General features: G+C 42.8%; 2 protein-coding genes across 3 annotated transcripts; both read left to right on the top strand.

Moving 5' to 3' along the window:
• The first annotated feature begins 250 nt into the window (after positions 1–250).
• LOC311139915 (alpha-1,3-mannosyl-glycoprotein 2-beta-N-acetylglucosaminyltransferase-like) lies at positions 251–3,240 on the top strand. Of its 2 annotated transcripts, none has more exons than XM_084174912.1 (3): positions 251–484; positions 830–1,762; positions 1,914–3,240. In XM_084174912.1, the coding sequence occupies exons 2-3, from the start codon at positions 1,052–1,054 to the stop codon at positions 2,610–2,612; spliced, it is 1,410 nt and encodes a 469-aa protein (XP_084031038.1). In that variant the 5' UTR covers positions 251–484; positions 830–1,051; the 3' UTR covers positions 2,613–3,240. The 2 variants fall into 2 exon arrangements, with proteins under 2 accessions (XP_084031038.1, XP_084031039.1); XM_084174913.1 differs by having other exon boundaries at positions 282–420.
• A 692-nt stretch (positions 3,241–3,932) lies between these two features.
• LOC311140696 (SH3 domain-binding protein 5-like) lies at positions 3,933–11,593 on the top strand. The gene is made up of 6 exons (XM_084175880.1): positions 3,933–4,643; positions 5,516–5,578; positions 5,795–5,923; positions 6,158–6,322; positions 7,004–7,177; positions 9,626–11,593. The coding sequence occupies exons 1-6, from the start codon at positions 4,389–4,391 to the stop codon at positions 10,199–10,201; spliced, it is 1,362 nt and encodes a 453-aa protein (XP_084032006.1). The 5' UTR covers positions 3,933–4,388; the 3' UTR covers positions 10,202–11,593.
• The last annotated feature ends 2,590 nt before the right edge of the window (positions 11,594–14,183 follow it).

Here is a 14,183-nt window from a genome sequence, read left to right as displayed (position 1 = left end):
TTACCATGTAAGACACTCATGAAATATGAAAATATCTGGAATATAAATATTTTTGGGGAAAATAAATGAACATTAAGAACATGACAGAAAACCTTTCTCCAAAATACATGTATCTAAGATAGGCTTAAGACTAGTACACAGGGTGATACAGTTTGATGACTATGAATTTTACTGTATTTGGACAACCCTACTTGGTCCAGTTGGATAAATTCTCAAGGTGACGGTTAAGGCGGGACTTCCGGTGAAAATTAGCTATCCGGAAGTCTGCACGCTTGTATCTTGAGAAAACAAATGGCAAGAAGGAAACTGTCGAAATTAAGTTGATTTGATAATAAAAACAATCAAAATCAAAGTGTGACAACGACGATACATTATTTCCTCTTCACTTGCTTATTGATCCTGCATATTGTCATCGAAGAGGTTAGTGAAACGAATTAAGAAATGGCTACAGAGACCGAATGTGTTCTACGTTAGGAAGCTGGAGGTAAGTGCTAATTTCTGGGAATGAAATGTTCTGTCTAACATTAGCTGCCAAGCAATTCGGTCGAAAGATTACCAAGGTCCAATATGGTTATCAAACAATGGATGAGTTACTCAGAAAAGAAAGTGTCGCATTTCGGGGGTGCGTGACGAGAGCTAGCTACAGGTGATATACAAATCGATTAGCCTGTGAATGTCACCTTTCCAATATGCCTTTCCCTTCAACTATCTACAGTGGGCCTATAGTTCATACTTTTATACTCGATTAATGTAAGTGACGGTGACTTTGTTAAATGACTCTCTTGAACCCTGTGTTTTATGTATATCCATTTTATCATTTTATTATCAGATTGACATGGATGGTATGAACTGAAGACCAGCGCTTTCATCCTCTAACCAGCTCACCTACCTCCTGTCCAAGATGAATCCAGCTCTCCCTCAATTTTTCCCTCATACCTTATACATTTTCCTTGTCTTTTTTTGACTCTGGCTTTACCTCATTCTGTTAACCTGCTTATGTCTTCATTACTTTAATACAATAAGATTTAAATTAACCAAGTAACCTCTCCACATGTCCTTTTTGCGTTCTGCATTCCTTTGGCGCTACTTATTTTTTTACAAACCCAGTCCTCCTGACTTCCTTTCCCTCCTAAGTTGTTGGGCCATGCTCCGTAAGAGAGGTTCTGCCATTCTCTGTGGTGCTTTTCTCTTTGTCGCCTGGAATGCCATCGTGGTCCTCTATCTGTGGGGCCGACCCCTGTCTGGTCGAGAGGAGAGGGAGATGGATGGAGGACGAGGAGGGGCTGATTTGGCTGGGGATGTGATCCACATGGCAGAAGCCTTTGAGGCAGAGCTTGAAATGCAGAGAAAAATCCTGCTTCAGATACAGGGTCATCGGTCACAATGGGAACAACCCAATGAGAATGGCGCCAGCAGAGGTGGCCCCACTCAAATGGTCATTCCCATCTTGGTTATAGCCTGTAACAGGGTTACTGTCAAACGCTGCCTGGACAAACTCATAGAGTACCGCCCCTCAGCTGAACTCTACCCAATTATAGTCAGCCAGGACTGTGGGCATGCGGAGACTGCACTGGTGATTGGTTCTTATGGCAGTCAGGTAACTCACCTGAAACAACCAGACCTGTCAGATATTGCCGTGAGACCAGAACACAAGAAGTTCCAGGGATACTACAAAATCTCCAGGCACTATCGCTGGGCTCTCAACCAAGTGTTCAACTCTCTTTCACATTCCTCTGTTGTTATTGTGGAAGATGATTTGGAGGTAATAATTTAATCTACTCTTACTTGAAATATGCATTGAATGTGATAAAGTGAAATGTTAAATCCACTTGTTTTGTGCTCATCATTGTTTACATCCTCTCTAGTTGCCAGTTGAACAACTAAAAAAACATTGTTTTCCATTCTTTCACTAGGTGGCACCAGACTTCTTTGAGTACTTCAGATCCCTTCACCCGATCCTGAAATCTGACCCGTCGCTGTGGTGTGTGTCTGCTTGGAATGACAACGGTCGGGAAGGCTACGTCGACCCTGGTAAAGCAGACCTCCTGTACAGGACAGACTTCTTCCCTGGGCTGGGCTGGATGATGCTCAAGGAACTCTGGGAAGAGCTGGAGCCCAAGTGGCCTGGTGCATTCTGGGACGACTGGATGCGTCAGCCAGAGCAGCGCACTGATCGAGCCTGTATTCGACCCGAAATATCCAGAACTTTAACCTTTGGACGGAAAGGTGTGAGCCTTGGCCAATTTTATGACAAATACCTACGCTACATTAAACTGAATAGTGAATTTGTGCCTTTCACCAAGCTGGATCTGTCTTACTTGAAGGAGGAGAAATACAAGGAGATCTTTGAGAAGCAGGTTTACAGTGCGCCTTTGGTCAAATATGAAGAGGTCCAACAGGGACAGTTAAAAGGAGCAGGTCCATTTTGTCTGCACTACTCAAGCAAAGATGGTTTCAAAGTGTTGGCCAAAAACCTGGGCGTGATGGAGGACTTGAAGTCAGGGGTCCCGCGGACAGGGTATCGGGGAGTGGTCAGTTTCCTGTCAAGGGGAAGGAGAATCTTCCTGGCGCCCCCTCCGGGATGGAGCAAATATGACCCAACCTGGAGTTGATGACAAACACAAAGGACTGAAGAGGAAAGGGCTCTGCACATTACATCTAGTATTATGGCAATGGAAGTGAGACCAAAGAATACCAGATGTGGACCTATGACTTTAAGCTATAGTGAGATCGTTATGACAGATGCCTATCCTCTCTCTTCCATTTCTGATGTTTGATTTTCTCCCCATACTTCTCAGGTTTTTTCATACGCTCAAATAAATATATTTTTGCAATGTGGGGTTGGGATAGTAAGGTAGGTAGAGATATGTCATTATTTTCAGATATTTTTTATATACTCTAATCATGCACATGAAATTCAATGCAACATCCACTTTGATTATTCTCAATCTTGTATGCAATTTATGTTACTAATCTATTTCAGATTAAAAATATATGATCTGTGGTGTGGTCAATAATGGTGGTGGTCTACTAGTGATTTGTCCTAAAGTATAATTGCTTCACAATAAAAAACATTTCATATTTTGGAGAACTGTTTTGACAATATTTTAAGCTGGTTAGAATAGTGCTTAATGTTTTTCCCAAAGAGACAGCTACTGAAGTGTGTATTTATTTAAATGCAAGACACTCATCACAAATTCTGTATGTTATGTACTTTCGGAATTAAATTCTACCAATCAACTGCTGTTTGTGACATATTTGTTTGTGCCTAGGTTCCTTTACCATATTAATATAGACACTGAGTATACAAAACAACTCAATATTAGGAAAGTGTTCCTAATGTTTGGTATACCCAGTGTATATCTTTTTTTAAATTAATGACCACCTCACATAAGGCTACTAAATACTGAACAATTTAAACAATTGCCCACCCAATCCCCCCTTCCCCCCCAATCCCCCCCAAAACACGTAAATATTGGACTATAAATTGTGCCTTCCTGTATTATACTTATGCTAAAATATTTATTATATTCTACTTAGCCATGTACTTTATGGTCGTATTCTTATCTTGTATTATTTCTTATTGTTGCATTGTCGAGAAGGAACCTGCAGGTAAGCATTTCGTTGGATGGTGCATACCATGTGTATCCCGTACATATGTCTAATGGTTTACCATTTAAAATGAATTAATTACTTAATTTGTTATTAGGGTAGACATTAACCTATAAACAAAATGTTTACCGACTGCTTCTGCAAAAAGCTTGCCCAGGTTGGAGACTTCTAAAAGCAAGTTGTGGCTACGGAAGCCTTATGAGTTCAAACCAAAAGACGAGGTATGGCTACGGAACCCTTAAGAGTTCAAACCAAAGAAAGAGGTAAGCGTTCTCTATTTACCTTTTGTTTTGCTAGCTAAGAGCAGAGCAGAGCCGAGGTTAGCTAGCTAGCTAGCAAGCAAGCGGTGGAGGGAAAGCTAGGTGGGAGAGATGGAGGAGAGACTACTGGTGATGAAAAAACATAATTATTTATTGGCAATTAGATTTAATTTCAATGTCCATTATTTTCAGTCAATTCCCTTTTAAATAATGTTTTGTTTTCATGCAACGTGCTAACGTTAGCTAGCTGTAGAGCTAGCTACTGTACAGGTAGTATCGTCACGTTCGCCTCCTGTGGCTAAACTAGCGGGATTGAATGATAGTCTGGTTTTGCTCTCTGTCAAAATAGTTTTTTCCCTATGGTACTAAACAAATTCTCACACATACAAAACGCAGTTAGTAACTGTGTAGAACACATAGCTAGTTGGCTAAAAAGAGCAAAGTTGGCTAAAAAGCAAAGGTACCGTTATTTGGTCAACTAAGTTAGCTAACGTTAGCTTGCTAACTGGGCCTGGAATGGAGCCAGGTGATTTGCGTGTGAGCCCAGCAGGCTCCGGAGACCCCGAAGTGGGTGAATGGAGGGAAGAGACCCCTGGTGGGGATGCCGAGGTGAAGGGCGGGGAACCAAATGACAAGGAAATTGATGGAGATACAGCTGAAACGGTGCTCAAAGAGAAAGAAACCTGCGAGGGAGAAGAGTATACAGAGAAAGAGAAGAACGAAGGTGAACTACACAGCCCATATGAAGAGGAATTGGATCCCAGAATTCAGGTGAGGAAAGATTGGCCGAACCCTTATAATAGATTTTAATCTCAATGGGGTTTCCTGGTCTATGCTACATAGCTAAAGGTTTACAAAATGAGTTGCATGCATGAGTAGATAAACTGCAGTCTTGTATGGTCAATTAGCCTACTGTTGATCATTCAACAGGGGAGTGATGTTTTGCTCAGTCCATAATGGCTAATTCAGGAGAATTAAATGAATGTTTGTGCACATGCCACTCTTTCTTTTTAAAATATTTTTTAGTTGTTATAATATTTACTCCCCTTTTCTCCTCAATTTCGTGATTTCGATCTTGTCTCATCGCTGCAACTCCCCAACGGCCTCGGGAGAGGCGAAGGTCGAGTCATGCGTCCTCCTAAACATGACCCGCCAAACCATGCTTCTTAACACCTGCTCGCTTAACCCGGAAGCCAGCTGCACCAATGTGTCTGAGGAAACACCGTTCAACTGACGACCGAAATCAGCCTGTAGGCGCCCAGTCCGCCACAAGGAATCGCTAGAGCGCGATGAGCCAAGTAAAGCCCCCCAGGCCAAACCCTCACCTAACCCGGACGAAGCTGGGCCAATTGTCCACCGCCCTATGGGACTCCCGGTCACGGCCGGTAATGATCGAACCTCAGGCTGTAGTGACGCCGCAACACTGCGATGCAGTGCCTTAGACTGCTGCGCCACTCGGGAGGCCCCATGCCACTCTTTCTGATATCATGATGTGATTAATCTATGTTGAAATCAACAGGGATTATCCACCAAATGTAACAGTGGTGCCAAGAGAGCTAATATTAACTGATTGTGTTGTTACAAACCAACTATTAAAAGTATCTGCCTTCTCCTGTGCTCCCTCATATATTTTCTGTTTCCAGGAGGAGTTGGAACACCTCAACGAGGCCAGTGTAGAAATCAACCAACTAGAACTGCACTTGGATGTAAATAGATATCATCACCTCTCCCATGATAAATCTGTCCCAATACATCACCCCTTTCCATATTGATCAGGTTTTTCCAAAGAATCAATCGTCAGTTCATTTTCAATTCCCATAACATGCTTTAAACCCATTCTTAATCTGGAAAATATGCTTTAGATTAGCAGAAATGCCCATTACAATGAAATCTGATTAGGAATTCCTTTTGTACATGTGTAGGATGCCAGATCGGGTTACAGGAAGATCCTCACAGACTCGGCCAGAAAACTGAACGCCCACAGCTCCCAGCTTGGTACCTGCATCGAGAAGGCCAGGCCCTACTATGAGGCTCGTCGACTTGCCAAGGAGGTACTGTTGTACATGCACTGTGTGGGATTTTATGGCATTTGCAACAACACATTTCAAGAGTTCATCTTTATCACTGAATCAAAATATGGAAATCGATGCAGTATTTGCCATTCACCTGCTTGTCCCACTTTTCTCAAATCTCAACAACAGTTTAATTGTTTGTCCCACGTGATTGGTTGCTGTGCAACTGCATGCCCTGTTTTCTCAGTATCTGATTGGCTGTCCCTCCCACAGGCTCAGCAGGAGACCCAGAAGGCGGCGCTGAGCTACGAGCGGGCCGTCTCCATGCACACGGCTGCCAGGGAGATGGTTTACGTGGCAGAGCAGGGCCTCATGGCCGACGGCAAGAACACCCTGGACCCCACCTGGCAGGAGATGCTCAACCATGCTACCTCCAAGGTAACAGGGGAAACCCCAGCTACCGCTATAACTGCATCAATACAAAATCAAATGCTAAATGTGTTCATCAGCTAGTATGTGAGCGAGCTGATATGGTATTCATTTAATCAGTATTTCCCTTATAATCCCCACCCCACCGCCAAGTAGCTATGTTCCCCCATGACAAAAATTGGTTTAAATTAGTTTGGCAGTTAGCCTTGTTTGGCAACCCCAGCTGCCAGTGTAAGCAATATTCCAGGTTATATGTTGCATTCTGTATCATCGTGGTCCTCTGTAGCTCAGCTGGTAGAGCACGGTGCTTGTAACGCCAAGGTAGTGGGTTCGATCCCCGGGACTACCCATACACAAAAAAATAAATAATGTATGCACGCATGACTGTAAGTCGCTTTGGATAAAAGCGTCTGCTAAATGGCATATTATTATTATATTATATTGTATCATTGCATCAAACGTGATCAATGTGTAGGCTATTTGAGGTGGCTGATACGGTATACATTGAATCGGTATTTTCCTTACCATTCCCCCACCCCCCGGGTAGCTATTTTCTCCTGTGCCTAAACTCTGTTTTGAATTGGATTGGTTTCAATTAGTTAGGCAGTTCGTTTTGTTAGGTTGGTTGGGGGTTAGGATACTGATTGGGGTGTTTTCCCATCTAAACATTTGTGTTGTTGTGTGTTCAAGGTGAACGAGGCAGAGGAGGAGCGCCTACGCAGCGAACGGGAGCACATGCGTGTCACCCACTCTTGTCAGACAGCAGAGGCTCGAGTCCAGACCCTGCAGAAATCTCTCAAGAGGGCCATCGTTAAATCCAAGCCTTACTTCGAGCTCAAGGCCCAGTTCAACTACATACTTGAGGTTCATAGATATTTAATATACAGTGCATTCGGAAAGTATTCAGACCCCTTGACTTTTTCCACATTTTGTTACTTTACAGCCTTATTCTAAAATGGATTAAGTTAATTAATTCTACACACAATACCCCATAATGACAAAGCGAAAACATGTTTTTGTACATTTTTGTACATTTTATTAAAAATTAAAAACAGAAATAGGCACACACCTGTCTATATACGGTCCCACAGTTGACAGTGCATGTCAGAGCAAAAACCAAGCCATGAGGTCGAAGGAATTCTCCGTAGAGCTCCGAGACAGGATTGTGTCGCGGCACAGATCTGGGGAAGGGTACCAAAAAATGTCTGCAGCATTGAAGGTCCCCAAGAACACAATGGCCTCCGTCAGTCTTAAATGGAAGAAGTTTGAAACCACCAAGACTCTACAAACCGAGCAATCGGGGGAGAAGAGCCTTGGTCAGGGAGGTGACCAAGAACCCAATGGTTACTCTGACAGAGCTCCAGAGTTCCTCTGTGGAGACGGGAGAACCTTCCATAAGGAAAACCATTTCTGCAGCACTCCACCAATCAGGCCTTTATGGTAGAGTGGCCAGACGGAAGCCACTCCTCAGTAAAAGGCACATGACAGCCCGCTTGGAGTTTGCCAAAAGGCACCTAAAGGACTCTCAGACCATGAAAAACAAGATTCTCTGGTCTGATGAAACCAAGATTGAACTCTTTGGCCTGAATGCCAAGCATCACGTCTGGAGGAAACCTGGCATCATCCCTACGGTGAAGCATGGTGGTAGCAGCATCATGCTGTGGGGATGTTTTTCAGTGGCAGGGACTGGTAGACTAGTCAGGATCAAGGGAAAGATGAACAGAGAAAAGTACAGAGAGATCCTTGATGAACACCTGCTCCAGAACGCTCAGGACCTCAGACTGGGGCGAAGGTTCTCTTTCCAACAGGACAACGACCCTAAGCACACATCCAAGACAATGGAGGAGTGGCTTCGGGACAAGTCTCTGAAGTCCTTGAGTGGCCCAGCCAGAGCCCAGACTTGAACCCGATTGAACATCTCTGTAGAGACCTGAAAATAGCTGTGCAGTGACGCTCCCCATCCAACCTGACAGAGCTTGAGAGGATCTGCAGAGAAAAATCGGGGAAAACTCCCCAAATCAAATTGTATTTGTCACTTGCCCCGAATACATCAGGTGTAGACCTTACAGTGAAATGCTTACTTACAAGCCCTTAACCAACAATGCAGTTTTAAGAAAAGTAAGTGATAAGTAAAAATAAAAAAACGAATAATTAAAGAGCAACAGTAAAATAACAGTAGCGAGGCTATATACAGGGGGTGTCGGTACAGAGTCAATGTGAGGGGCACAGGTTAGTCGAGGTAATATGTATATGTATGTAGAGGTAAAGTGACTATGCATCGATAATAAACAGAGAGTAGCAGCAGGTTAAAAAGAGAGGGGGGGTGGGGGGGGGAGACAATGCAAATAGTCCGGGTAGCCATTTGAGTCTTATGGCTTGGGGGTAGAAGCCTTTTGGACCTAGACTTGGCGCTCCGGTACCGCTTGCTGTGCGGTACCAGAGAGAACAGTCTATGACTAGGGTGGCTGGACTATTTTTAGGGCCTTCCTCAGACACCGCCTGGTATAGAGGTCCTGGATGACAGGAAGCTTGGCCCCAGTGATTTACTAGGCTGTATGCACTACCCTCTGTAGTGTCTTGCGGCCGGAGGCCGAGCAGTTGCCATACCAGGCGGTGATGCAACCAATACAGGTGTGCCAAGCTTGTAGCGTCATACCCAAGAAGACTCGAGGCTGTAAATGCTGCCGAGGGTGCTTCAACATAGTACTGAGTAAAGGGTCTGAATACTTATGTAAATGTGATATTTCCGTTTTTTATTTGTAATACATTTGCAAACATTTCTAAACCTGTTTTTGCTTTGTCATTATGGGGTATTGTGTGTAGATTAAAACAAAAACAATTCATTCCATTTTAGAATAAGGCTGTAACAAAACAAAATGTGGAAAAAGTCAATTGGTCTGTATACTTTCCGAATGGACTGTATATGATATATAACAGTGGAGGCTGCTGAGGGGTGGACGGCTCATCATAATGGCTGGAACGGAGCAAATGGAATGGCATCAAACACATGGAAACCATGTGTTTGGTATATTTGATACCATTCCACTCCAGCCACTACCACGAGCCCGTCCTCCACAATAAAGGTGCCACCAACCTCCTGTGATATATAATATATGTTGCAATTAATATATATGTAATTTCAAACTGTTATTGTAAGAAAAGCAGGGAAATGATTGATACAGAGCTGTCATGTCCATCCATGATCGCTCCTGTCGGTTATTGTTCCCTCTTTGGCCTCAAACCAAGGAGGAAGTAATGTTGTATGTTGCTCTGTCTTTTCCCTCCATCATATTGGGTTTTCTGTGACTTCAGGAGCACAAAACCAAAGTGATGCAGCTGGAGGAGCATGTGACCAAAGTGAAAAACCGCTACTCTGTCGCCCTGCGCAACCTGGAGCAAATTAGTGAGGCCATCCACGCTCAGCGGGGGCGGGGCCAAACTGAAGGTGGACAAACCACGGCCTGTGGTGGGCGGAGTCCCCCTATTGGGGCGGAGTCGGACAGTGGGGTGTGTGGTGCCGAAGGTGGGGCATGTGGAGGAGGGGCAATAGAGACTGACAGGGTGGACAGAAGTGGAGTGGCGTATAAGAAAATTGGGCTGGTGGAGAAATACAGGGAGAACGGGCGAGAGAGGCCCGAGACACATGGAGAGAGAGCAGGGTCAGATTCCCTCTCCGTCTTCAGTCTGCAGACCATCGCTTCCGACCTGGAGAAATGTGATTCCATCGAACACCTCGGGGAATTTAGCGATGTGGGCAGTCTGCCTGGGGAGGATGGAGAGAATGAGAGGGAGGAGAGAGGGGGAGGGAGGGAAAGAGAAAGAAGGGAAGGGCAAATGCAGCGCCAACAGCACTTCCTGAAGCAACATCACAGGAGCTTCAGCTTGTGAGAGCTGTCTTCATCGCTTATAGTTTATCAATTGAAAAGAAAGTGTCCGGTCTAGCTAGCTCATTATCCTGGCAAAATAGCTAAATATATGATATAAAATATATGATGAAAATCAGATCTGCTGTAACTAAAGTAACACATTTAAACAGGGGTGTATGATACTCAGTATTAACAAAGCACAGGTACGTTGGCAAATAAGACCTGACAATATAAGGAGCCTGACAGGTTTTGCATCATATTACAACACTACGGAAACTCCTAGACCGTACATGCCTCTGAGATTAGCTGCTTTACTTCCCTTATTCTGGCAATAAGGAAACCTTAGACACGTATGTCCTAGTGCATGAAGGAACAATCTAAGTAAGAGACTACAACGGACATGACTGAATTTATGGTGCAAGTATGTTCTTCTTGTGCAACAGGAAAGTAAGTGTGAATTCATATGCACGTCACCATTTGTTATTAGTTTCGCACTGTAAATATTATTTTAGTACATAAATTCAAACGCGTATTGCAAAAAGTGCAAGAAGAATAAGGTTTTTTACTTATTCTGGAAACCTGGTTTCAGGGTTTGAATCAACAGGAACCCAAAACAAACTAAAGAGGGTTACAAACTCCCTTCTGACAACTTGCTTGATGACAGAAAGCACTCCAGACTATTTATTGTGTACTAGGATTCAGGGCTAAAAGATCACGCTGACATAATATTATGTTTTACTTGTTAACATTTTAAGCCCATAATTTTAAGATCCTTTGTTTTGTATTTTTAAAAGAAAATAATTTCCCAAGAATATATTTTTTCTTTAGAGCCTCTTGGGTCGTAAACTGAAGTGTGCCTTGCCCTTGACACAGTACGACACAGACAGACAGTATAGCACTGGCTGCAACAGCATACTGTTCAGATCTGTGTATACAGTATTAAACTGGTCAACAAATGAGAAATACTCCCATGAAGGACATGCTTTTGACCATATGATTAATTTGAAATTTGAATAATATATGATTCATCCTAACACTGTTTTGCCTAGACTTGTTTTATTTTTTTATTAATTTGAATGTTGTCTGTGTACTGCTTTGGCAAAGTGGAGGGTACAAGAAATGTATTCAAGAGATGAAATGTAAGTTTGTGTATAATTACAACATTATAGAGAAAATAATGACATTTACAGATTTATTTGAATATTTGAGAACGTCTTTGTATAGTTATTTTAAAGGGATCTTATTTAATGCTGGTTATCTTCTGTATTCCTGATCTGACCTCTCTGTCCCGCTCATTCGTAAAGTCTCTGGTGCAGTAGTGTAATGTCACCCAGCTATATAGTACAATTCACTGTTGTTATTTACATGTATGCAATATCATACAGTTAAACAATAAAATAAGAGGAATCTTGAATTTTTGCCATTATTAGACCCAATATATCTGTCTTATATTCATACTGTACTTCAACACTATCTAAGGATGAAGATGTGATACTAAATTACAGATTTAGAAGAAGAGGAGAATGTGGGGTTTGCAGAAAAAGCTAGAGCGTTGGGAGGAGACAGGAAAAGAGATGAGTTATCTTTTATCCCCCTGCTTCAATTATTCAACGGGGATATAAATATGAAGGAGACGGGTGCTCTCGGAATAGAAGTCAGGAGGAGGGTGAGGGAGAGGGGTACCAAAGCCTGTAGTATAAGAACATCTCTGTGTTTACTAACGCTGAAAATAGAGGCTCAACGTTGTAAAATCGACTTATGCCTGCTTCATTGACCTAGGATCTGAAGGCTTTACAAAGGCTTAATTCTGGCTTTAAAAAGTGCATATATTGGGAATCTTCCATATTGCTTTTTTTGTATAAATACTCACCGATTAGAATAACTCCATAACGCTTATCAAAAAATTTAAGCTCTAAGATTTGCCATGATCACGATTTGCTGGTGTGGGCCAATACCTGAACATACATCTGGGAAAAGGAGATTTGTGCGTGAGAAAACGTACGTCTCTCCATCATGACGTCGTGAATGAGCTGGAGATTGTAGGGAGGGAGAAAAAAAGGGAGGGAGTGTGAGGAATCTGTGTTTAGTCGTACATGGGGAAGCGATTGTATATAGTGCGTGTATTTATATGTATATTTTTCGTTTCTGACTTTTCACCATACGAATTTGAAGTAGATGGCAATAGACTGATTAATACGGTTGTTTTTCACATTTAATGTATAGCCTATGCATGGGGACCGGGTTGCACATTTATAGCCATAAAAACATAGCCATACAATACGTTGCAGAGAAGCACATTTCCCCAAATAATTCGACATTTGGGTGTTCGCAAACGAGTCGCAACCGACGGACATTCGGTCATCTTGATTGAGCGCGTCGAAAGTATTTGTAAGTACACATGATTACATGCTACAATCTCTTACTCAGTGTGCAACCTAAACAATCGTATATAATTCTAAGGAAGCAAGCTTGCATAGATTTGACTGTATTATATTTGTATTCAGATGACAGGCCTACTCTAGCCTATGCAAATTGTATTCTCGTAAATTACTTTACATTGTTTTTTATTATCGAGCATAATATAACACACAGTCCCACCTATTAATGACGTGAGTTTATCTTTAGATATATTTTGCACGTTTTCAGTGAATTTATTTAGGCTGTGGGAATTAATGGCATGCTAGAATTGACATGAAATCTGAACTTCTCAAATCTGAATTGTGCAAACGGATATAGGGCTGGCCTTCCTCGATAAGCCGTTAAGGATTCCCGGCCGTCAACACGACCAGCAACTACCGGTAGCCTACTGTTGGTGGCAACCTCAGAGCGACCCTTATTAAAGCGTTTGTAGACGATATCAGTCCAGTGCACGTGTCTCGATATTTAAATCCACCTGGACACCATTGTAAACATATGGCTATTTTTGCATTGTTTTATCAGTTTTCTAATAGCATGTCAGATGTGGCTTGCTTAATACATTATCTACGTTTTGGTTTTGGCTTAGATACGTATCTGTGTTGTCGCGGGTGCTGCTGTCTACGGTCCAGAAATATCTGTTTCTCTACGCTCGTCCCAGTTGGAATCTTTTGTTCAGATACATCCGCTGTCCATGGTGCTGAAATTAGTTTTGCTGCACCTAAAGCTATAGCGCAGCTTGTTGATTTAAATAGGCCACTGACATTACCATAATATTTATGAAGCTGGCTAGCTTGATATATTTTAAGCTCTGATCCATACCATGCTCACACAGTTTGCTTTTATGTATCCCAGTATGTGAGGAGTGTCTCCCACTGTGCTCTCTCTCTCTCTCTCCCCCCCTCCCCCCTCCCCCCCTCTCTCTCTCTCTCTCTCTCTCTCTCTCTCTCTCTCTCTCTCTCTCTCTCTCTCTCTCTCTGTCTCACACACAAACACACCATTTTCATTGTTTCCCCCACTTTTTCTCTCTTTCTCTTTCTCCGTGTCTGTCTCCTCCTGCATGCTCTTGTTAGTGCTCTATAAATACACCATCATGCTAATGAAGTATCCAACAGTGTCTGTCTATCTTCCTCCACTACCCTTCCCTTCCTTCCCACCATCTGTCTCACCGTGGAGCTTTGTTACACCCTGTCCTCTCTCTCTCTTTCTCTCCCCTCCTCTCTCTCTGTCTTTCTCTCTCCATCTCTCTGTGTGACAACATGATGAAGTTGCATTCATTATTCAGCGCAGCAAATGAGTGGCTATATTTAGGTGTATTTATACTTTAGTACACACTTGTATGGCTGCTGTGTTGGCTGTGTTAGCACTGAGAGCACACTGTTGGACTGAGTGAGTGATCTTGACCTATCCCACTCCACTGTGGGAAGAGCTCATAAATCTGTACATTATGCACAGGTTATGGCAGAGTAAGTTCTGCTCTCATACTGTCCCTATACAGCGCATGGAGCCAGTACATATTAGTAACAACTAATGCACTGGTCTTTAGTGGCAGAAGCACTACTCACTGAACTGCTTTAGGTGAGGTTTTT

Source organism: Coregonus lavaretus (genome assembly GCF_964263955.1).
Source record: "Coregonus lavaretus genome assembly, chromosome: 13".
In the NCBI taxonomy this organism is placed as follows: Eukaryota; Metazoa; Chordata; class Actinopteri; order Salmoniformes; family Salmonidae; genus Coregonus; species Coregonus lavaretus.
This window is presented reverse-complemented; position numbering and strand designations above follow the sequence as displayed.

Excerpts from the sequence above, each read along its gene's own strand:
- LOC311140696 (XM_084175880.1), top strand. The coding sequence starts at position 4,389 with ATGGAGCCAGGTGATTTGCGTGTGAGCCCAGCAGGCTCCGGAGACCCC. Across the intron at positions 4,644-5,515 it reads AATTGGATCCCAGAATTCAG|GAGGAGTTGGAACACCTCAA; the intron begins GTGAGGAAAGAT and ends TTCTGTTTCCAG. Across the intron at positions 6,323-7,003 it reads TCAACCATGCTACCTCCAAG|GTGAACGAGGCAGAGGAGGA; the intron begins GTAACAGGGGAA and ends TGTGTGTTCAAG.
- LOC311139915 (XM_084174912.1), top strand. The coding sequence starts at position 1,052 with ATGTCCTTTTTGCGTTCTGCATTCCTTTGGCGCTACTTATTTTTTTAC. Across the intron at positions 1,763-1,913 it reads TTGTGGAAGATGATTTGGAG|GTGGCACCAGACTTCTTTGA; the intron begins GTAATAATTTAA and ends TTCTTTCACTAG.